This window comes from Alexandromys fortis, unplaced genomic scaffold (genome assembly GCF_014885135.2).
Source record: "Alexandromys fortis isolate MF-2015 unplaced genomic scaffold, M_Fortis_MF-2015_v1.1 scaffold_3, whole genome shotgun sequence".
NCBI lineage: Eukaryota > Metazoa > Chordata > Mammalia > Rodentia > Cricetidae > Alexandromys > Alexandromys fortis.
In genome coordinates this window covers 25,879,385-25,904,164 of record NW_026067909.1, presented here as the reverse complement: position 1 = coordinate 25,904,164, position 24,780 = coordinate 25,879,385, and the positions used below count along the sequence as shown (strand labels likewise).

General features: G+C 44.0%; 1 protein-coding gene across 1 annotated transcript in view; it reads right to left on the bottom strand.

Annotated features, from left to right (window-relative positions):
- Window positions 1-24,780, bottom strand: part of Csmd1 (CUB and Sushi multiple domains 1) — a 1,119,426-nt gene that overhangs the window by 41,951 nt on the left and 1,052,695 nt on the right. The window contains exons 51-53 of the mRNA XM_050136505.1: window positions 23,336-23,521; window positions 16,173-16,367; window positions 6,594-6,767 (exon numbers count right to left, since the gene is read on the bottom strand). Of these exons, the coding sequence (XP_049992462.1) occupies window positions 6,594-6,767; window positions 16,173-16,367; window positions 23,336-23,521 (555 nt within the window). The remainder of the gene's footprint in view (window positions 1-6,593; window positions 6,768-16,172; window positions 16,368-23,335; window positions 23,522-24,780) is intronic.

The window sequence follows — 24,780 nt, the reverse complement described above, 5'->3', positions numbered from 1 at the left end:
GTTCAGGCTCAGAACTCAGATTAGATACTTCCAACAGGACTGAATTCTACTCTTGAGTATGAGCCAAGAGAACTTCTTTTTATCTCCTTAAATATGGTTTTCATATGAAAAATTCCACAAGGCATGCTCAGTGGTATTGATTCATTTCTATAAATTCTATCAATTCAATCAACAGAAATATTCTTTCCATGTAGACATCACCAGACACATCTATAGGACCAGAGGCAAGATCCCTCTTCCATCATAATCAGAAGGACCATGCCACAGCAAAATGTTCCTGTGGGTACTTCTCAAGATAAATAGAAGATTCCCTACCCACAACCTGGGCCAAGCACCCACCATAGTATCTTATACAATGATGGAATCACATGGTCTGAGTCTCAGTATAGATTGGAGTCCACGGAAGGCCTGGGCAAAGCACAAAGCACGATAGGGCAGCTCTCTTCTAAAATGAGACTCCATTATGATGCTGGACAGATATGCCATCTTCATTTAATCTGTCAAGCAGATGGCTTATATACTTAGTCTGAAACCTAATTTTCTGGTGTACTGTGTCTTCTGTTACTAACCAATAGAGAAATATCCATGATACTAAACCAGCACAAACCCTCATCCCATCCCTGGCATATGAATTTAATTAGTTTTATTCTTCCCAACACAGGTTTTCATGGTTGCTCTACTGTGGTGGTTTGAAAGAAAATGACTCCCATAGAGAGTGGCACTATTAGGAGGAGTGGCCTTATTGGAGGAAGTATGTCACTGCGGGGCGGGGGGGGGGCAGGTTTTGAGGTCTCCTTTGCTCAAGCTGTTCTCATTATGACACACAGTTCCTTCTGCTGCCTGTGGATCAGATGTAGAACTCTCAGCTCCTTCTCCAGCACCATGTCTGCCTGCACGCTGCCATGTTCTGTCATGATGAAATGGACTAATCCTCTGAAACTGTAAGCCATCCCCAATTCAATGTTTTCCTTCATAAGAGTTGTTGTGATTGTGGTGGCTCTTCACAGCAACAGAAACTCCACCTAAGACACCTAGCTACTCATCCATGGTTGGCAAAGATAAGAAAAGCTAACCACGACCAGATCATTACATCTTTCATCCCATGGTGTTTCAGATATCTGGCAGTCAGAGAATTTGAGAGACTAACAGGTACAACTGGCACCTTCCAATACAGGAGGTGGTTGCTTCCTTTTGAAGTTAAGTAAACAGGTGGTCAGGATAAGCCAATGTAATTCTGCTCCTTCCACTGTAATTGTGAGGTCACCTGGGGAGGAGTTGTTTTCTGCCTATGTGAACAAGTGTACATTGAGTAACCGTGACTTGAGCCATCTTGCTACCTAGGCAACAGAATGTTAATGAAGCCTTTTGTTACCTGCTCCCCCAGTATACATTTTGTATAAAAGCTGTGGATAAATAAACACAGGTGATTTTTCGGGATCTGAATAATTCCTGAAACTCCCTCCTATACTATCCCATGTTTTCAGTCTTATCATTTTTATGCATCCTCATATCTTTCACTTATATTTCCTCAATTCCCATGCCTCCACCCTGGTAAGAAGTGTTTGTTGTTGTTTTTTGAGGCTGGTCCTCAACAATATCTAAAGTTATTTATTTATTATTCTAGTGTTTCTCTTGTCCAAGATAATGCTAAAATGTTTCCAGATACTTTTCATAAATCTAGGTCACTGACTCCAGGAGCCTAGGGAAACACCCAACTCCAGTGTCTATGCAGGTTCTTTACAGAACTGGAATCAAGAAGCTGGGTGTCCTGGCTAATTTTATGCCAATTTGCCACAAGGTAGAATCATTTGGGAAAAACAGTTCCCAATTGCGAGTTAGAAGATTTACCTGTAGGCAAGCCTGTAGTGTATTTTCTTAATAAGTCATTGATGTGGAAGAGCTCAGGCTACTATGGGTGGTCCTGGGGTATAAAAGAAATCAGACTGGTTAACCCACTAGGAGCAAACCAGTAAATAACACTCCTCCTTGCCCTTTATGTCAGTTCCTCCTTCCAGATTTCTGCCCTGCCCTCCTTCAGTGATGGAATGAATGAATGAATGAATGAATGAATGAATGAATCCTTTCTTCCCCAAACTGCGAATGCTCATGGTATTCTAATAGAACAATGTTAACCCTAACTAAGACACTAGGTATGGACTACTGAGATGCACGAAAGATGGGGTGAGATAGCGGAGCTCTCTGAGAGAGAAACTGGGCGATGTGGAAAAGATAGAGGAACAGCCAGGGTTTGGGCGATGGAGCATCCATGCTTCTTGGCACCGTGTATCATCTTCAGTCCATGATAGATTTGCTCTTTGGATGCTGTTTCTCACTCTGTCACTGATCACTTTCAGGGAAACACCTGCTGCTCTTGAGCTTCCTATATAATACCTGGTACTCTCGCTTTGCCTTCCTGTCTTCCTGTGCCCTTCTCTTTGGGGTGGCTTCTTTCTCAAAGCCACAGGTTGAGGGTTATTGTTTTGTTTTGTCAAGAAGCAATCTCTTTTTGACTTGAGGACATGGTATTGCATAGATTGTTTTCTGATTTTTTTAAAAAGTATATATTTTATTTTGGAAAAAAAAAAACTATGTCTACACCAAATGTCATGATGATACACCAAGGAATCAAGGTCTTGTGGACATCATGGGCTGTGCCCGTATGAGCTCACAGAGTCTGTGGCAGCATGCACAGGGTGTGCACTCTTTATTTAATGAACTCAATGGCATCATTGGACGTTCTGCATCTCATAACTGTAAGCTGGGACTTTTTGTTTCCTTATAAGTAAGTCCTTTTTATAGATATTATGGCTTCTGGTTTTGTATTTTTATGGGATTCCTGTATATGTGAACATGTGTGCCTCTGCCTCTAAATGTGTTTCTTGTGTTTTCTTTGGACTCTTTTCCTTGTTTGGGTGTTTTTGTCTTACTCTGGCTTGTTTGTTTTTGTTTTATCTTATTTTGTTATTAGAAGCTTGTTTGTTTTCTAAGAGAGACAGGAAGGGTGTGAATATGGATGGGAGGGGACATGGAGCAGAACTTAGAATGGGGAAAACATAACCGGAATATATTGTATAGAAAAACCTATTTTTAACTAAAAAAAATTCACCAAATGTGAAATAATTTTTCTTTTGTACACCGTGAAGATGTATCATTCTGATTGGTTTAATAAAAAGCTGAATGTCCAATAGCTAGGCAGGATTTCCAGGCAGAGAGGACGTTGGGAGAAGGAGGTGGAGATGCCAAGAGATGCAGAGCAAGCAGGATGGGAAGTATGGAGGACATAATAAAGCCACGAGGCAGAAGGTAAATGGACAGAAATGGGTTAATTTAGGTTATAATAGCTTGGTATAAATGAGCCTAAGCTAAGGCTGAGCTTTCATAATTAATATTTAGTCTCCATGTCATTCCTGGGGAGCTGACAGTTCCAACAAAAAAATCCAACTACAATACTGAAAGTCATTTTCCAAATGTGATCCTTGAGTTAGCTGCCATACGGTTGTGGTAGCACTGTCGGTCACTCAAAAGTCTCTCAGCTTGGTAGAACCCCAGAGTGCTCTCAAGAAAGCTCTAGCAATGGAAACACTGATACACTGATTCAAACATCAAATAACAATCAGGAGATGGAAGAAAAGTAATAGCCAGATTGATAAACAAGACACACAATCAGGTAAAGAAGTCACTGGCTCTGCAAAGCAGGGGCACGTGCCCCTTTCTTTGACGTGTGTCCCGGGAGGGAGAGGATTTATTGGTACCACAGTTCAAGTCACATCTAGTTCCGCTGCCAACGCCTCCTTGTGACAGTAGCTGGTGGGTGAGTTCAGCTTTCCTCTGTGCCCACCTTTTAAGAATTAACTTATTCTCAGTGGAGCACCAGACGTCCTTGGTCAATAGCCCCCGATCTGTGGCCACATTGTCTACATTTAAATGCCATTTTTATTCCTGGTGGGACATATGATGATGGGCAAGTGTGTCACTTGTCTAAGCGTTTTTCCTTCCCCGTTAGGAGTAACAGACACTTTGTATTCTCTGGTGAGAATTCAGTAAAACGAAGCTTACAAACGCTGTACTTGTGTTCTCCATAAAGACAGCTTTCACAGATATGATCTCCCACGAGGCCTCTAGTTAGCATGTGGGCTCTGGAACTCGGCAGGAGTTATGGTGCCAGGTCCACAGTATCCACGCCAGGTTTAGGAATGTGCCTTCATTGATCCATCTGTCTGAATACCCCATAGTCTCCCCTGGCAATAGCACGGCTCTGCTCCCTCCTGCTCATACTTCCACACAACACAGATTCCACGGGCTGCACACCTGACTCTGTGGTTTCCCCTGGAACTGCATTCTTATGGGGATAAATTACGGGATCCACCCACCAGCAATCTGTTACTGCGGCACAGGGGTACACTCCATTTCAATATCTGGCAGACTGTGAGCTTCAACCCTCAAGTCTCAATGGTCACTGTGAAACTATATTTGCCTAGCTGAAAAAAAATCTTTACACAAAATTTACTGTCCACTATTTAGCCAGCCTTATGCATGTGTGACTACACACCAGCTCAGTCCTTTCCCAAATGGTCATCCCCCTGCTCAATGCTCTGCTCCTCTGATTTCATTATTTTTTTTAATAAACCTCACCCAACTTCTCACCATTCACATTTTCTTCATTATAATCTGGAGGTTTTTCTCTCTCCTTAATGTCAGTTTAAATTTCTACTGGGCAAACAGACTCACTTCTGAGTCATTGAGCCTCCAAAGGTTTCCAAGGTAGATTGCACCCTATAAAGACCACATTTATGACAATATAGGGCCATCAATGGCCCATGTGTCTCATCCTGTGAGCTTCAGGCCATCACTTTAGAGCAGAAGGATCACAGAATTGGGGGCTTATGTGGGACTAGTAGGACACACAGGGACCCTAGGCCTTAAGAGTTTTAGAAACAGAATCATTTAAACATTCCAAGCTTCCCACATAGCCTAACCTACATGTTTACCTACTAGGCCAAAGCAAAAGAGGTGTGTTTTGGATCACCTCCTCCACCCCTTTGGTGCAAATTACACTAAAGTAGAAAGAGAAGACCTCGTCCCCATCAGCATTACCTAGTAGAGAAGGCCTCTCAATGGTCACAAGTCCAGACATTCAAGAAAGCACAGAGAAGGTTCTGAAAGACTAGGAATACTGGAACAGATCTAGAGAATAGGTACTCGGGCAAAGGATGGTGCTAGAGAAAGGTAGGGCAATGAAAAGAGAGGGCATTGCAAAAAAAGGTGGGGTAATAGAGAGGGGTGGGGGTACTGGAAGAGTTCGGTGATGAAATGGGATGGGGTGGTAGAGGGGCAGAATGAGGGATGGTGGTGAGGTGATGGAGGCATGGGATGATGGAGGGAGGTGGAGGGACAGAGGAATAGGATGGTAGGAGATGAAGGGAGATGAGGTACTGGAAGGCTAGGGTGATGGAGAAAGACGGGGTGCCAGACATAGGTGTGGTAACAGAAGGATGGGGCGATGGAGGGTTGAAGTAATGGAGTGAGGTCGGGTACAGGAAGGATGGGATGATGAAGGGTATGGGATGATGACATAGGCGGGATACTAGAGGGTTGGGATGATGGAGGGAGGTAGGATACTGGAGAGAGGTGGAGTACTGGAGAGATGAGGGGACAGAAGGACCTGCGATACGGGAGGTATGTAGTATACTGGAGGTTTCAGGAGAGTACCGGGTGGAGGTCAGATACTAGGGACAGCCAGGAAGTGGGAAGAAAGTACTATAGATGTGTATATTTTAGTGACGATACAGAAATGGGTTGGAGAAGCTTGGAGTTGCGGGCATCTCTGAACTGCACAGTCAAAGCTTTGTCCACATCTGTGCAGAGAAATCCAGTGGAAGCAGCATCCTCCCTGCTCCCTTTAAAGTCATCAAAGAATAACATCGGAAAAACAAAGCCAAGATATTACACACATGCACCACTTTAAACAGCCCACGGTACTTCCTAGGTTTAAGTGACCAACTTCATGGTGGAATTGTAAGCTACTGAAAACGCGAACTGTGTATTCTTTTTTGGACACTCATATTTCTATTTGCTACATCTGTGAAGGTCTTTTAGGGTCATATAGTCCCAGACCTCTACATGAGAGCAAGTTTTATTTAAAGGCTTTATTTTTATTTTTCCTTGGGTGTACATGTGTGTCTGTGAGTGGGTGTGTGGATCTGAGTACAGGGCCTTCAGCAGTCAGAAGAAATCCCATGGAGCAGTAGTTACAGGTGGTTGTGAGCCACTCAACCTAAGCTCTGGGAGCTGAACCTGGGTCTCCTGCAAGAGCAATAAGCACTCTTAGCCACGGAGTCAGCCTTCCAGCCCCTCTGCAAAATGGACTATACACCACAGAATATAAAATATGGCCATGTTTTATTTTTCAGACTAGATAAAAAAAGAACCTTCAGACATCCTGAGATACAGAAAAGAACAGGTAACTATAATGTTGGTCAGATTCACCAAAGTTGTCAGAACCTTAACAACCAGAAGCCCTGGACTTCCCACCTTGTGATCCATTTTCAAGGTGTATTTGAGTTATACCACTTGGGAACTTACGAGTAGCTTACCCAGACACCTCGTTTCCGATCCACTCCAGAGACCATTGGCCAAGCACTCCCGGACATGGGAGCCCACGAGTGTGTAGCCGGTGTTGCAGGTGAAGATGGCGGTGGCTCCGTACACAGTGAGTGTCCCTATCTTGTTACCATTGGGGGGAAAGGACAGGCTTCCACAGGAGATGACTGGAAGAGAAAAACTGTATTAGTCCAAGTCTGGGTTTACAGGAGAAACCATGGGTGCTGGTTTCCATAAGAAGCACATGGCAGGGAGATCTAGTTTGCTAGGGCTTCACCAGTCAGCCGTCTCTGTTGGATTTTCCTTCTCTATTGCTTTTAACACAAAAGAAGTTTTACCATATTCTGAAGCCATCAAAGTCCCCACAGTGGTCCATTGCTTTTTCATTCTTACAGATTGACAACCCTTTCTTCAAAATCCACAGTTTGCAATGTAAGGACCCATAAGCATATCTACCAAACACGCTACCTGTCTGCTTTTTCTACCCACATCGATCCAAACAGTGATGTGATTGTGACGACACACATGACTGCCAGGAACACGAGAAGTGTTTTCACCAAAGGCCAACAGCCCAAATGAAGCATAGTGGGTTAAAACTTTTATCTTTAACCTAGCGCCAAGGTCATTTTTCTTCCAGTTATTTGTGTGATTTGTTTCAACGACAAGCACTGTAAAATTGCTGACTACGCAGGGCACAAGGAACCTTCTAGGTAATTATCAACGGTACACACATCTGTGTGGACACAGGCAGGGTAGTTGTAAACCCTAAGGGTATCCTTGCTGCCCGGATAATGATGGAGCACAGCTGTTGTGACCCCAAATTAGTCCATTTGGGGATGTAAATTAATGATCACCCAGAGTAGAAATATTAATCACACCCACATGTTCACATCTCATATGCATCAATATTTGAGGGAAAAAAACTACTGAATCTCACGGCAAGAGAAAATGTTCCCAAACCTTGAAGGATGATTGAGTACCAGAGGCTCAGAAGTATTTCAACAAGAATGGAAGTCTTAGAAAAGATAACCAAGGAGAATGTTCAGATCACTCAGAAAGCTGTGACATGCTCTGTGCTTAAGACCATGCCAGTAAGCAGCAAAAGAGAGTTCTCATCCATAGTAAGATGAGATGAGTAAGGCAAGAGATGGGGAGAAAAACGCCATCATAAAGTAGGTTCATTGCTCAGTTGGTAAGAGTGGCCAGTCTACTAATATTCTCTGGTGTCTGATGGGGCTGAGGACAGTGAAAGTCTACGCTGATGATCATTTAGGGAATGGAGTCAACAGTATGAATATCATGGCGGTCGGTGTCTCAGTCAATTTTCTCATGACTGTGACATAATACTTTAGAGAAGCGACTTAAAGGAAAGAGCTTGCAATTTCATGGTGGGAAACCCATGGTGGTTTAGAGCAGAAGAGACCGCTCCCATGGGTATGTCAGGAGCCTGAGGCTGTGCTGTAACAAACAAAGCCTGCCTGACGATCAGAGTGTGGGGAGAGCCACTAGTTAGTCTTAGAGGCCAGGCTGCGGTGGTACACACCTTTAATCTCAGCACTTGGGAGGCAGAGACAGAGACAGAGGGATCTCTGTGAGTTCAAGGCCACCCTGGACCACACTAAATTGATTCAGTCTTAAAGAGGAACAGTGCCAGGCAGTAGTGGCTCACACATCTTTAATCCCAGCACTAGGGAGGTGGAAACAGGAAAGGATGTGGCTAAGCCAAAAAAGGAACCTAAGTTGGAAGGAGACAGGAGCTCAGTGAATTCGGTCTGAAGACTTGTAATGACAGGATACCCCATTCAGTCTGAGGGTTTTGTAAAGGTAAGAGCTGGTGGTTGGCTGGTGTGCTTCTCTGATCTTTCTACTCCTACTCCCTAATATCTGACTCTGGGTTTTTAATATTAAGACCAATTAGAAACTGCACTGCATGAGGCATCTTGCTCACCTCTCCCAGTCAACAAAGAAGCAGAAAGACATGTGAGCCTTCCAGGCTTGACTCCCCAGTGACCCATTTCCTCCAAAAGGCGCCACCTCCCAAAGTCTATACAACCTCCCAACCAGCTTCACCAGGGTACTCAGTGTTCAAATAGAAGTCTATAAGTACATCTCACATTTAAACCATAACAGATTGGACCCCACAAGGCCAGCACATTGACGACTTGGACCCCAGCCAGAGACTCCAAGAATTGATGTGTGATCAGATCATGGGTATTTCGATCTCATCATGGAATTTTATTAAAAGTCATAATTCACTGCTGAGAGGTGGCAGAGACCATGGAAATGAAGGTCTGGTTGGAGGGGGGGCTTTAAAAGGCTTGTCAATATTCAGGACCCTCCTGCTTTCCGGCTACCTCCGGTGAACAGCTCTGTTCTTCTCTTCTGCTCAGTCAGTCCAGCTTCATTACAGTTCAGAAATGAAGAAACACAGGCACCTAAGCCACAGGCCCGCGGGAACCTCTGCAACTGTGACCCATTTGAAACTGTCTCTTTTCTCAACTGTTTTTCTCATCCTGGTCAGGCGACTCTCGTCTATAGTCCCACCCATCGTTTGGGGCCCCATGAAGTACCAACAAGCCTGGGCTCCTAGATGAGATCCTGTCTCAGATTATAAAATGAAATCAGATCATTTACAAACCATGGGTATTTGTCATGGTGATGAAAAAAAATTCTAATACAGAATCTTACAGATAATCAATCAGGGGACGTAAACTTGTATGAATGCACCACTGAAATACTACCCCTCCCCCCAACACCGTTAGTTAAGCTTCTCTCAGTCCAAGGTGTGACTCCCATTCAATTTCAGGTGAGCAGGCAGACTTGCAAGCTAGATATGATCTATAGGGGTCACGCGCCAGAAATCGGGAGTCTACCTCTGGAGAACAGCTTGCTGAGAGAGCCTTCACGGTCCTCGGTATCTGAGACGGCTAAGCGAAACCTTCACAGCAGCAAGTGCGCGCTTTCAATAATTTGCTAGCATGTACCGTACCAAATGTCAATGGATTCAAGAGGGATTTAGGTTTTTATAATTTGCCATGAACTTTTCTCTAAGCCTTTTCCCAAACAAAGTGTGAACCTTACCTTGAACTGTGATATTTAGCAATTCATGTTGAAACTTCAGTGCTTATTACAGATGCGCTCAACGACAAGGCTGGACCAGTCTCCTAGCCGAGAGCTCCGCATAGCTTTAGCGGTGGGGCAGGGAGAAAACCCACGCTGGATTCTATCCTCCCAGCCTTGGCTGGCACGCCCTGGTGAGGAGACTATTTAAAGTCTGTCCTCTAATGAGGCTCATTAAATCACAAGGAACTAAGGGAGCAACAGCTGGGCTTCTGGGAAGCTGAAGAACGGGATTCTGAGCTGCGAGTTTCCTTTGGATGCCAACCCTACTCATTATTGATGGTGGTAGAGCAGCTTGGAAAAAAACGTAATTGGGAGAGCCCGGCACCACTAAAAATAGTCTCGTCACAGAGCAAGAAAAAAGCCTATCTCCGTGCTGGCCTTCCTTCTAGTCTCCAAAAATGGACTCATTAGCTTTGTGTCTGTCCCTACCACTGGACATATGTCCACACTCACCAACCACAGCACTCTCAGAACTCACGGGGGTCTGCACAGGTCAGGTGCTAAGCTGCGTGCTCCCTGTTAATGCTGTCTTTCTACTACAGCCATGGGTGACACTGGCTCCCCACTCCCCACAGGCAAGCTTCTTTTTCCTCTCTACAAGAATTCATAGGGAAATGTACTTTGAAGGAGGAGCCTGGTGGCATGTGTTTTATCCTACTATGAGGCCAGCATCCCTGCCAGCAGCGCGAGTACTTAGACAAGCTCAAATGTTGATACTTCCCACAGCTGTAGTCAATAATGACTACACACATGATTGCATGTAGCTCACAGTGACCGGGAACAGTCACAAGCACTGCGCTCAGCTGTCAGTGAGAAGAGGCAGCGCTTGCTTGGAGACAGGGAGATGGTTGTTTGTAAACACACAAAGCTGTGATGCTGGGTGACAGCCTGCGTCACTCTGGGAGGTCTTGGGCCCTACCACTATGATCTAACACTGCCTGTTAAGTCTGAAGGCCTCATCCAAAATGAGGATGCTCACGATGGAATTGGACTGCCCATATCCCAGGAAGCAGACCCTGGAGCTACAGATGTGTCTCTCAAGTTCAGGGCCATGATGCACAATGTCTAATAATAGATGGAGTAACGGTACCACTCAGGCAGACGGGCAGAATGGCTATGTGGATTCCTGTGGCTGGACCTTGCCAGGGGCTGAGCTGTCAGTTCACACAGGTCTCTGGTTAGCAGCGGGAACCCAGAGAAGCCATGCAGAACCTCAACTTGGCCAAGGTCAGCTTTCAGAGAAGCCATAATGAGTAGTTAGGAACTGGGAGGCAGTCTAGAACACGGGTGATGCTCTCTATATTCTGTTTTAAATATCCAGTTTGGCTTTTTGAGCACACACACACACACACACACACACACACACACACACACACACACATATACACACACACACATTTTAAAGTGTAAAGACTTCTGAATCATGCATCTCCACAATAAACATGTTTTTTACTTTTAAAAATAAACAAGAAGAGTGAGAAAAAAGAATGTTGGCTTCCTTGTGAAGGAGGGAAAACTCCAGTGGGAAGATCGCCTGGGCTATAGAGGACTTAGGACCACTTGGAGTGAGAAGGTGAACTCCATGAAGCTGGGGAACTCAGCTGATCTCGGGGTGCTGTGGATGTGCTTGGGGGTGGCCAAGAGTCTTTTCTCCTTCCTGGGTTAAGGAACAGCAAATAAGGAAACATCATCCAGGCTCCCGAGAAGACACATAATGGAAAGTAGAAGGTTCCCTTCTCATCTCACAGCCTGGCCATTTTGAGATAAGCCACAGGTAACTGAAGCCTGATAAATTACAGCTCCATTGCTATGCCCATGGTTTCCATGACAACACACTGGGCGATGCTGTTGATTCAGTCTCAGTACCAAATGGAAACAATGGTTTCTTCTATAGGGAAGCAGCCACAGACTGGCAAATTGGGCTTAGGAAAATGTGTCATTTTAAAGATTTTTAATGAAGAAACGAAATGGTGTTTGAACTTCCTGGAGTTTTTATGTACACATTTGAAAGAAAAGTATATCAGAATCAGCATTGATCTTGTGTTTCTTCTGGGTCTATGTGGGTAAAATAGGGACTATAGGAAATAAAGAGAATTTAAGTTACAGTCAGTGGCAACTTCATAAGAAATGGGAAACCAACACATCCAGTGATTTCTCTAGGTTCCAGAAAATGAACATCATAAGGTCCTATTTTTTTTTTCATCCCCTTCCCTTTTGGAGGGATAAGACCTAGGTGGTTTGTAGTCCTCAACAACCACTGACTGTTTGTTCTGAGAGTTTAGAACGGCTTTTGAGTGAGGAGACGGTGGTCAGACTTGGTCCCCAAAATTTGTTATAAAGAGAAGTAATGTTAGATACTGAACTAAAGCTGGCTGCTGGCAACAGCCAGTGACACGGATAGCCATGAGGACACAAGGATGCAGATGTGGAAGAGAAACCCGAGAAGAGAATTTGAGTGTGTCCGTCTCTGTTCCTGCATCTCTGCCACTGGACCTTTGAGCCCAGGGCTCCAGGAGGCCCTAGCATCCCTCCAGAGTCCACAGACATCCCTCTGTCCAGCTGCTAGACTGCTAACTGCCTGGGTTTTGTATACTGCCACTAAAACTGTATACTTAGAGAAGTTCAGACCAGGCTTCGAGAACCCAGCCATACCCATGCAGCATGTCACAAGGAAACTCAAAAGGACACTCTTAGAAATATCATTTTGCTAGAAAACAAATCCCTATCGTTCATAAAAAACCACATGCTATTTATATTAGCATGGAAGGGACTTGCTATCATTTTATATAAATTAATGCGTATTTATATCTTCTCAACTTTCAGGAAAATTGTTAAATATTTTTAAAGCTTTAGCAGCTTCAATTTATAATATAGGAAAGGATAAACTCCTAGAAATCCTGAAGTTTTCTTCCCTGGCTGCAGACATCCCACGCAATCTCCAGGGCTTCCTTCGTTCAGACAGAGCCATGGCCAGTTTATGAGTCAGTTCATCTTCAGTTACAAGGGTGAAATTGACAGGGTGAGGCTATTCTGGTGATGAGGTGAGCCTTTAAAGAGGCCACATGGCTCCTGTCTTCTGAGAGATGGAAACCATTAAGTGTGAGAGGGTGAAGGACACACGTTAGAAACTGAAAGTGGATCCCATTACCTGAGACACGGCCATAATCACAAGGACGTTTATTTTGCCCGTGAGTGTGAACAGACAGCTGGGTTTGACCAGGCAGCTTCAGGTACACACAGCACTCCAGCAGCACCACAATGGCAGCTCTGGGAGGTACCAGGCAGAGGAAAGACATAGACACCATAGCTTCATCTAATGTTATGTGCTAAACCTGTGAGCCCATCCTGTGTTGCATACAGAACCTGTGGGCCCATTCAATATCAAACAGAGACACTATGTACCAATCCAATGGCATAGAAAGTACTTGTGGGCCCATCTAATATTACACGTAGAACCCATGGGTTCATCCAATGTCATTCTGAGACCCTCTCTGCCCATTCAATGTCATGCAGAATCTGTGAGCCCATCCAATGTCAGACAAAGAACTCCTCTGTGTCACATGGACCTACTGCACTGGGGATAACTGCTCGGCAACAGATACTGCACCTCAGGAAGAACCGACTGCACTGTAACCCTGACAACAGCTTTCGAAGTTGGGTACCTTTTCCACACAGTCGGAAGACACTGGAGGATATTCTGAACTCCTGGGCTCTGGTGTCATTTTCAAAGGATTAGCAATAGCAAACAAGGTCTAGAATGCTAGACGATACCATAACCTGTCACAACGAGTCATGGGTGTCTGCTCTGATCCATTGATGTTTCCAAAAAGAAGGAATTTCCAAAAATTTGCAAGTTCTTTTGCGAATGCAAAAGAAATTTTCCAAAATAGATAGAGAGAAATTTGATAATAACTGTGGTACTTTTAATGAGAGTAGCCTCCACAGGCTCATAGACTTGACTACTTGGTCCCCAGTTGGTGAAACTGTTTGGGAAGGTTTGGAAGGTATGACCTGGAGAAGGTGTGTCACTAGGGTGGGCTTTGAGGTCTCAGTAGCACATGCTCTTCCCAGTTAGCTCTCTGCCTCCAACTTGACAGTCATGATGTGAGCTCTAGCTGCTGAACCAGCACCATGCTTTTGCTTCATAGTCACAGACAGGAACCCGCCAAAACCATAACCCTGATGAAGCTTCTTTTATAAGTTGCCTTGATCACAGTAATTTGTCACAGCAATAGAAAAGTCACTAAGACACTAACAGTGTCTACCTTTTTAGGTAAGTGAAAAACTTTCAGCTGGGTCACCAGGGGAAGGACACGGCTCCCTGGGAACTCTCCCTTCCTGGATGATGCTTTGTCTTCTTCCCACACAGATTCCAAAGCATGCTCCCAGGGCACTTTGGATCCCTGAATGACATCTGGGTAAACACTCTGTTGTGTGGAGCTGTGGGCCGCTTCCCTGCCATCCCAGCTCCCGGCTGCCAGCTAGCTCTAGCTTATGCCCCGAAATAATTACACGGAAACTGTATTCTTTTAAACACTGCCTGGCCCATTAGTTCCAGCCTCTTATTGGCTAGCTCTTACATATTGACCTAACCCATTTCTGATAATCTGTGTAGCCCACGAGCTGGCTTACCAGGAAAGATCTTAACCTGTGTCTGCCTGGAGTGGGAGAATCATGGCTACTCCCTGACTCAGCTTCTTTCTCCCAGCATTCTGTTCTGTTTACTCCGCTCACTTAATTTTCTGTTTTATTAAAGGGCCAAGGCAGTCTCTTTATTTAACCAATGACCTTCCTCCATCAACACTCTGTCTTTAGAAGACAGCAAGGGTTTCAGAGATGTGTGAGAGATAATATAGAGACATCACCAGTGGCCTGTTCTGGCTAAGACGACGTCAACTTGAAATTCAGTCATGAATAGAGAAAACCAAAGCAAACCAAGGTTTCAGGTGGATTCTCCTAATTCTAGAAAATGCTGCACATCGATGGTAGTGTGCAAAGGAGACACATTGCAGTGTGTGACACAGGGCTCATGTCCAGTCATGTGGGGCAGCGAGTAGTTACCAGTGTGCACAAAGTGTTTGTGTCTGATGGGAAGTGATGACAATGGATGGATGTGTGGCTCCTAGCAGAGGCCAGATGGCATTGAAGAGCAAGGGCACTATGTGTGTTAGGACAGCTAATTTCCAGAACCTCGGGGTAAAACCAGAAGCACAGTGCCAGGGCATCAGGACCTGCTGAGGGGCACCTGCTGCTTCTAGGTGTGGTTCAAGCCTCCTGAGAGCTCCAAGTTTGTAAAAATTTACTTGTAGGAGTAAAGTATTCTAGAAAGGCAGTTTCAGGCAGTGGCATCAAGTTGACCCTGTCTATCAAGATCCTGTCACAGGCAGACAGAGACACAGCCAACATCCTTAGCTGGAATCAAGTGCATGGGAGTGTATGTAGGGCCTGCTGCACCTTCAAGAACCTTCTGCGAACCCCTCAAGGGGGCTAAAATGTCAGAGTCTCCATGATATTCTCATCCCCTCCTGACAGCCCCAATTCTGCACCCCCAAATCACAAAATGGCTCAAAGGAGCTGGGGGATGTGGGTGAGTGGCGTGAGTGTGGGGAGAATGTGGAAGGATTATGGCAGGGGAAACTAACTGTTGGCTCCTGGCCAGGCATTGGTCACCTAAATGAAGAAGCCATCAGAGCCACCAGGAGCCATCAAAGTCCAACTGTGATGGTGCTTTGGGAAAGGTGTCTTGAATGTCCCAGGCCACTGTTCTTCCTTACTTATCTCTGGGATCCTGAGAGGAGTTTGTATTACATGAAGCATTAGCATCTGTTATATTAAAAGTTTAATTAAAATTATTATGTAAAGCAGCTAAATACACACATTCTTTTGTTTCTCTCCTTTTTAGTCTACTGCCATTCATCCCAAGTTGTGTACTGCATAGATCTCACACAGGCCAACTGCTTGTTTCAAAGTCTGACAATTTCCTGTGTATAATTAGTTCAGATTGGCTCTCAGAGATGTACAAATCCGACAGCGCTCTGAACAATGTCAGCTCTGTCTTATTTCCTATTTATCCACAGTTTACTGTTCATCGTGTACCTGAGAGTACAATAATCTCCCCTTCAAGACAACTGAGGAGGACGGGTATCTTCAGCATACAAAACTACAGAAGAAGAATAGTTAGCTCTTTAAACATGGGCTTTAATTGTCTTCAAGCGCAAATGTGAAATATGTGATGATTTTAATATTCTGAAGTTTATAAAATACTGTCATTAATAAAGGAGCACAGGGTTGGTTATCTGATCCTGTAGCACCTGTCTGAGCGCATCATGCTAACACACAGGCTCTACTTTAGTCAGTAGGGCTATGATGGCGTCCTCACAGGTGAAGCCATTGCTGCTGTGACCTGAAGTTATGTAACCCTGTTTGTGGCAGGGTTTGCCGTCACTCACCTTTGCATCTGGGTCGGTCTTCCTCTGTGTTCCAGGTCCCATTGGCTTGGCACTGCAAGAGCCTCTGACCCTGCAAGAAGTAGCCAGGGCTGCAGCTGAGGAGAACCTGAGCTCCGTATTCGTTCAGTGACCCCGACACCAGCCTCCAGAGCACATGCTCTGACAGCTGGCCTTCGATGCTGGGGCAGGGTACCGCTGTGAGAAAAACACCCGAGCATCAGTACGGCTTCCTGACAGACAGCCCTTGCCATAACCGCTTCTAGAAGGTAGTGGCTGCAGGTCTATGGAACTCCCTGTGGTGTGGAACCTGGATGCCCTCAACCCTTGTTTCAGGATGTCTCTGTTTTCCACATAATCACATGGGAGGTAGCCCAATCCCAGCCTGTGTGTTACTGTCTCATTACAGATGTGAAGGGGATCTTACTGTTGGACTATGCTACAACAGTAGGAAGTCATTCCTTTTCTGTACAACACATACATGCACACCCATCCCCTCATTCACACATGGGTACATGAGAACACATCTGCCTTCATACATGTATACTTATACATGCCTTCACACATGTATACTTATACATACATGCACACACATGTTCAAAACCACTTGCAAATTCAAATGTACATGCACAAATATACACAGGAATATATGCACACACTATAGCTGCTTTTACTAGATTTACAGGCACACAAAAATAGGCACACTGCATTATCATTGTAGAAAAAATAACCTAGCATCACAATTTAAGGGAAAGACTTCCCATGATGCAAGGCCAAGAAGACAAGTTCCTGAGTGCAGAGCTATGGAAACAGTTGTAGTAACAGTAGTGTGGGCTCAGATGCAGCCCCAGGATAGTAGACTTTAGAGAACTTACAGATAGACTGAAATATGTGAAATTTGGAGACTATGGGAGTAGAGATTTGTTTAGGAAAAGTACGATAGGATTTTAAATGAACTTCACAAGTTAAAAGCAAGAACCAGCCAGGTGTGGTAACCCATATCTTTAATCCCAGCACTGCAGAAGCAGAGACAGATAGATCTCTGTGAGTTCAAGGATGACCTGGTCTACAAAGAGAGTTCCAGGACAACCAGGCCTGTTGACTGAAACCCTGTCTTGGAAAACCATAGCATTAATCGCAAAGGTTTCTTTGTTGACATCTGTCACTATCAGCTGGCTCCCAGCACAACTTATGGGGCCATATCGGTCAGCCTTGAGTCCAAAAACAATAGCTGATGTTTTTCTAGAGTAACAACGATAAATGCATTTTGCTTTTAAGTTTTGTTTACATTCATTAAAATTGAATCTGCTGTGTGAGATGCTACAAAGTCTCTCCTTTCTCTGGCAACTTCTAGCCCTATCTTCAAATAAACTACAAAGAGTAGGTGCCTAATGTAAGAATAAAAGCAATGAGGTTAAAAAAATATAAAGGAGTATTTGGTAATTAAAAGCCATTCTTAAGCTTATGTCTCTGTATTTTTGGATGTGGCAACTATTCTGCATGACCATGGAGGATACAGAAATGGTTTGCTTAGCAGTAGATATATCTTTCTGCAGCTAGGATATGTCTAGCTTTTTAGGCAAGACAACCATCTCCATAAAGCCTTTGGCCATATGAACCCTGAACTCAGCTGGAATGTGACAAAGGCTTTCCCTTCGCCAGTGTGTGCTTCTGGAGCTAACTCGTATATTCTAATCATCTGCTCTATCCCTCATAAGCTCTGCTTCTGCCTAGGGTGGAAAGGAGTTTTCATGGCTAATTCCATCCTCACTGACAGCAACCCGACAGTCCACGGCTTCCTTGTTTCTTCATGAAAACAGTATTTGGCTTGCTTTTTTTTTTTTTTGAGGTCAGTGGGGCCCTGGTGAGGAGGCGTGAAGAGTAGAGTCTGGAGAGATGTTTTTTAATTGTCTTCTAGCTTGTTTGGGTCTCTTGCTCACTCTCTACTTGGCAACAAGCGTTTATTTTAAACTGTAACCACTATATCTTTTCATAGTTTTCCAGCTAAGTCAAGTATAGGTCACACTTAGCTACAGTTGTCTGAGTGTGCATGCGTGCATGTGCACAGTCTGCAAAGGAACTTGCCACAAAAACAGAATAGCAAAGATATCTACTGAACCACACCTGTGAAAACTGAAGATATATTTCTCCTTTCTCAGAGGCAATTCCCACTGAGACCACACACAGCCGTGCATAGCATCCTATGTATATGATAGCCAAATGCAATCTATAAACACTGCATGGAAGCCATCAATAATGATTCTCTCTAATAAATGCATAAAACAATTAAACAACATATTGTAGGGAGTCAACAGACCAGCCTCCGTAGAGAAGAGTCACACAAAGGCTAACACTCTGGGGCTGAAATGGACCATGATCCTGACACCACAGAGGGTCCCAGATGAGCGGCAAGGGTCTCCTGGGAGAAAAACTGAAGTCTGGGGTGGGCATGAACTGCAAAGTCCATCCTGTCTTTCGATTGATGAAAGAACACATGTTTTCAGAAACAGGTTCCTACCAGTTTTTGATTTATTTGCTTATTTATTTGTGTGTGTGTGTGTGTGTGTGTGTGTGTGTGTGTGTGTGAAGCTGGAGTTACAGCTGGTTGTGAGTCAACCCACCTGGGTGCTGAGAACTGAATTTGGGTCTTCTGAAAGAGCAGCGTGTGTTCTTAACTTCTGAACTATTTCTCCTGTCCTTGGCTGTCAACTTTATGGAGAGAGATTCTGGTTTCTTGAGCCAGGGAAAAGCAGCAAGGCAAGCTGTTCTTTCCTGGGGCACTCATGCTATAGTGAGTCTGCCACCAGGAATATAAAGCATTCGCTCTGGTAGCTACAGGCCCTTCTCATGAATCTTCCCTGTTTGTCTAATCAGCCCCGAAGTGTGGAATATAATTGTCTTTTTATTTTCTTTTAACAGAGTTTCCCCGCCTCATACTCATGTGGGTAAGTACTTCTTATTACCATGTTTAGTTGGAGCACATTTAATTAGATTTGTAAAATTATGATTAGATACCTTCAGAGTGAAATAATTTAATCATCCCCGTCTTCACACTCACAGCTAAAGTGGCGTCTTTACAGACCGCCGGCAGCCTCAGCTGATGGGAGTGAGGGAGATGGGCTGAACCGTGAAACTTTAGAAGCCTAGACAACAAGACCATCAGCTCAGCAAATAGTGAATTGACTGAAGCTATGATGTCCTTTTAAGTTCTGTTTCTTGTAGTTGATTTGGGTAATTTTCAGTGAGAACATTTCCCCAGGACTGGTGGATGTGGATTTAGGCGGAGGTACCTTCTCTGGGCCTTTTGTAGTCTTTGTGTTTTATGACAAGACCTTGGTACATGGACTTTTTTTCACTGATTGTGTGTCTGATATGCAATCCCAGGCTGCCCCTGTTGAGCCCAGGCTCAGTTTTGCTGTTTTCCAAGCTTGGATGCTTTCAGATCAAATGTGACAAGTTGGTAGGTTGCTCCTTTGGGTGTTCAGTGTCGACTTTGGGGTGGAGAAATTGGGGTGAGGATTCCAGTGGGTGGCAAGCAAGACGCTGATCTTCGTGGAAGAGAGCACAGGTACCTTTGCAGTGGCGCTTTAATTTTTGCTCACCGTCGGTCTAGTTTATAAGGATTCAGGTTTAAATGTCCTGCACGTAGTTCCCGAGATTAGCTCTTCAGACTGATGTTAAATAAGTGTGTTTTAAAAACATTACTTTTGCTCCTACTAAACCATGTCAGCCCAGGGCAAACACCAATAACTGAGTCTAAAATAGCCTGCAGTCTGTTTGGGTTATGATGACAGAGTCTCCCTGGGTTTCAGTTCTCAGGTGCACAAGCTACTGGTGTCACAGTACATACTCCGGAAAGCCCCTCAGGAGGGTTGGGTCCTCAGAGGAGCCCCAAGGCCCTAGAGGCCTATGTTTCCCTTCTCCTCCCAGCACTGTGCTAGAAGGTTGCTGAAAAGAATTAATTGGGAGCGGGGATGGAGTGGGGTGTTTTCATGTTCTGTATGGTTGCTGTCAGAATTTGACTGTCCTAGGAGGCTTTCTGCCTCTCCGTCTCCTGCTTCAAAGTGATAGGCAGGACAATGACCATTGGGACAGCTGTTGCCTGATGCCCAGAAGTCTTCCCCTAGTCTCGTCTCCTGGTACCTCCTTGTCTCCTGCCCAATGACTTCCCACAGTGTGAAGGCAGCCAAGTTCTTTGTCAAAGTGTAACTGGACGTATTCTTTGTGTGTAGAACTGTTGCTGCTTTTTATAGGATTTCGACTGTTTATAGGAAAAGGGAACCGTAAGGTGATAAGCAGTCCAGTGGGCAGACATTTTTAACACAAACAGCTTTTTGAAAAAGACTGATTCATTATTATAGGTGTATTTTCTGTGTGCCCCCCCCCCTCTCTCTCTCTGTGTGTGTGTGTGTGTGTGTGTGTGTGTGTGTGTAGGAGCCATTGGAGGCCAGAAGAGGGTGTTGGATCCCCAGTAGATGGGGTAACAGACGGCTGTGAGCCTCCGGATATGACTTCACCTTGCTTTTCTGTCCTAACGAAGGATTTGCATTCATTTAATCGTGAAACATTCTGATGCTCTGCTGGGTATGGTGGTGTATACTTTTTATCCCAACATTTAGAAGAGGCAGATGTATCTTTATGAGTTTAACTTCAGCTTGGTCTACATAGTGAGTTCCAGGTTAGCTGGGGCTATAAAAGTGATAACCTAGCTGAGAAATAAAGGGGGGCGGGGAGAGTTTGGTGTTTTGCACACAGTAGGTCTTCATGAATAATTAATAATTAATGTGACTCATGAACAGCATCAACTGAGAAAGCGCCCACAAACTGGCACTGCAGATTAGACAAGTGTTTGCGGAGATGGCTGGCTTAACGCCCTCGCCTCCTTCCCAACACATGGCGCACAGTGCAAATCCATCCATCATTTTGCCAAACTATCAAGCCCTGCACATTAGTATCACTGGCCCTGACTGGGTATATGGTAGCACCAGCATGGGTCTTATCTTCCAACAGCCAGATCCAGGCTCAGTAAAGACTTGAAATGGAAACATGACTCAGAATGTACCTAGGAGATCTGTACAGTTACAGGGCGACACGGATAGAAACTGCTGTTTATTCTAGTCTTAAACCGAGCCAGCCTCGAGGTGGAACACAGTGGGGGTGTTTACTGTTCATCTCTAGTATCGATCAGATTGGAAGCCTTTCTCTTTTACTTTATTTTTTTGAAGATTTATGTATTTATGCTTTATTTGTATGACTGTTTTGCCTACACATATATGTAGTACTTGAAGAGGTCAGAAGAAGGCCTTGGATCCCCTGGAACTGTGAGCTTCCATGCGGGTGCTGGGATTCGAATCCGATCCTCTGGAAGAGCAACCAGTGCTCTTAACCTCCGTGACATTTCTCTGGCCCCTGTTTATTTTATTTTTGAGACAGGGTCTGACTGAGCAGCCCGGGTTGGCCTTAGTTCACAGAGAGCCATATGCCTCTATCTTTCAGGTTCTGGGATGAAACGTGTTCTTTACCATACCTGGTAGAGATGCGTATCACCTGGTACTTCACCTACCAATTCTGCAAGTTACTACAATTGTTAAGGAAACTTAAAAACTCCTTTGATCCCACACAGATACAATGGGATTAGTTTGAAAAATATATAGGACTGTATATATATGTATGTATATATATGTACATATATGTGTGTATATGTGTATACACATATGGATATACATAGATACACAATTGTTACCAAAATTTAGCACTCATTGCTTTTTCTGACTAAGGATAAAGTTTTGTATTTAGCATGCCTGCTTTCTTCAGTTGTCATTAAGTGTAGGAAACCACCCCCAACCAAAGTTAAAATGGGTTTTCCTCACACTCAGCTCTGCCTACCATGACTTCATTTAACATTGACTAACTCTGTCCCCTGCTAGTGAAAGGGACACTTTAATCTGCACTGCAGCACCGAGCAGTGTGTCCTACATAGATCCTGGATGCCCCAACTGGGACAGCACCTTCATTTCCCATGGGTTTAAGCAACTGGGCTATAAAATGATGTCATATTTAACGGAAAATAACCAAGAAAAATCAGTAGTTTACAAATATAACCAACTAACTGAGAACATGGACCTAAAATCACAAATGAAAGCAAGGAAAATACAAGCTGTGGTGAGCTGTTAATTACTTTCCATAAGCTTTGCAAAGAGTTTAAAATTTTAACATAACCAACTTATACAAAAAAGAAAAAAGCAAACTAATTGTATAATCAAAGGTCAAGGAAACCTTTGTTATTGAAATATCATCAAAAGAAAACTAACATTTCTATTTCTAAGTTTTGAAACACTGGAAGGGCATATTAATTTAAAGTCAAGATTTTCAATATGTCTGTGACAAAATTCTTATTGTATAAATTATGTTTGCATGTACACGTGCATGTGTATACACGTGTTTGTTCATGTGTATACGTATGTGTGCACATGTGTGTGAGCATGTGCTTGGAACTTCTAGGGTTGGCTTCTCAGCATGACTTGTGTGCTTGTTAAGACTATGTTTTACATCAGATTTAAACTTTTCATGCTTGAACCTTTTTCCTTTTCAAAATATTATTTTTTAAATTAAATATAATTACACCATTCCCTCTCCCCTTTATTCTCTCATGTTTGACTCTTGTAAGAACATTACCGTGCACTGAAAATGGCTTTCTAGAAGTCTGACTGCACTTTACAGATGAATTGGTGTTTTTCCTGGCAGCCAGTGATGTGTATGAGAAGTCCGTGGCATAGACACGAATCAAGCATCAGCTCTAACTTTGAAACACTCAAGCATCACATGAGAAATGGTGAGAACAACTCACGCTGCTTTACGTTACACACTTTATGCTCAGTGTTGTGCTCACACTCATTAGCTTCTACTCATACTGCAAATGGCGCCAGCGTAAGGTTTGTTGGGGTGAGTTTGGTGATATAGCTTGTCATGGAATTTACTGGGATTTACCGGGCTAACAACCAGAAATACACAATCCATTTTAAGTGACTGGAGTGGTCTCTATGGCAGTTGCTTGTGTTGTGAAGATGAAAGGGACCAGGTCGTCACAATACTGGGAAGTGTCTACCTGCATTCTGGAAGTCAAATTCACCCCTGCTCCCAGTGACTGCAGTGGACAGAACACTTACGTCTGCACGTGGGTGGCCTCCCTCTGTTGCTCCACAGGCCATCCTCCTGACACACAGCAGTGGCTTGCTGACTGGCATCCAGCTTGAAGCCTTCATTACATTCGTATGTCACTTTACTGTCCAAAGTGAACTCATTGCCCGTGAATGAGCCGTTTCCTGGAGCCTCTGGAATTCCACAGGACACCGCTGAAGAAATAAGGAAGAAAGCCATGCTGATTCTTAAAGAACTTCATTAAATTTTACCTTGTTTTTTTTTTATCTCAAAGACAAATTTATTAATTATGTTCTTCAGTTTTGTCAAAGGTACGTGCATTTTCAGAATTTTAAGGATGCAAAGTGTTCAAGAGAAGCACTGGAAAGCTTATCAAAATGGAGAAAAGAGGTTCCATGTAAAACACTGTATCAAAGGGATACTAGAGGTTCCAGGTGATAACTCTTGGGTATAGGTTAGTAATAGCCCGACTGCTTTGTTGTGTGTTCAAGTAGCAATCACACACGCTACCTTGGGTGACTTTGGTCAGGAGGATGAAGGGTTGGCCGCTTCCTTATCATCAGAACAATGACTCTGAATATCAAGACCCCCAAGAATTGGTCACGAGTGCACAGTATCCACCTCCCTTTTGTCTCAACCTTTCCCTACTCATTTTCTTCAACTCATTAGAAGTTCTTTTTAAAGGATGCTGTGCTTTATCTGACATGCCTTTCACCTGATTCTGTGTTGGGAAATGTAGTTTCAATTGTGTAAACAAGTGTGCAATCTTTAAGAGGTAAGGGCCTCTGGAGGTTCTCATTCTGAAAGCAATTGCATTCTCCCGAGACCCAGGATAGTTCTCAAAGAGCTAACAAAACTGTTGAAAGAACAAGTCAGAGCTGAGTGTAGTGGCACACACCTCTAATCCTAGCACTGGGGAGGCAGAGGTAGGTGGGTCTCTGAGTTCAAGACTAACCTGGTCTACAGAGTGAGTTCCAGGATAGCCAAGGCAACAAAGAAAAACCCTTTCTTGAAAAACCAATAAAAACCAAAAGAAAAGAAAAGAAAAGAAAAGAAAAGAAAAGAAAGAGTCCAAGTTCACTGGCCTCTTGACTCAACATGTGATCACTTTCTCTCAAGCAAGGTCCTACATGATGCTTCCTGATATGTAGGAGCCCCTCACCACCGATGACACCACACCTCTGGGACTGTGAGCCGGTTAGACCTCTTTTCTCATAAATTTCTTAGCACTGGCGATTTTGTTATATGAATACAAAGGAGGCTGGTATAAATGTAAACAGATTTCCTATGATCACCAGGGCTTCTAACAGCATGAGAGCTAACATCTTCTGAATTACCCAGAAAGACCAAATTAACTAAGTAGTCCTCTGACCAACGCGCATGTGCACATCTCTCTCTCTCTCTCTCTCTCTCTCTCTCTCTCTCTCTCTCTCTCACACACACACACACATTG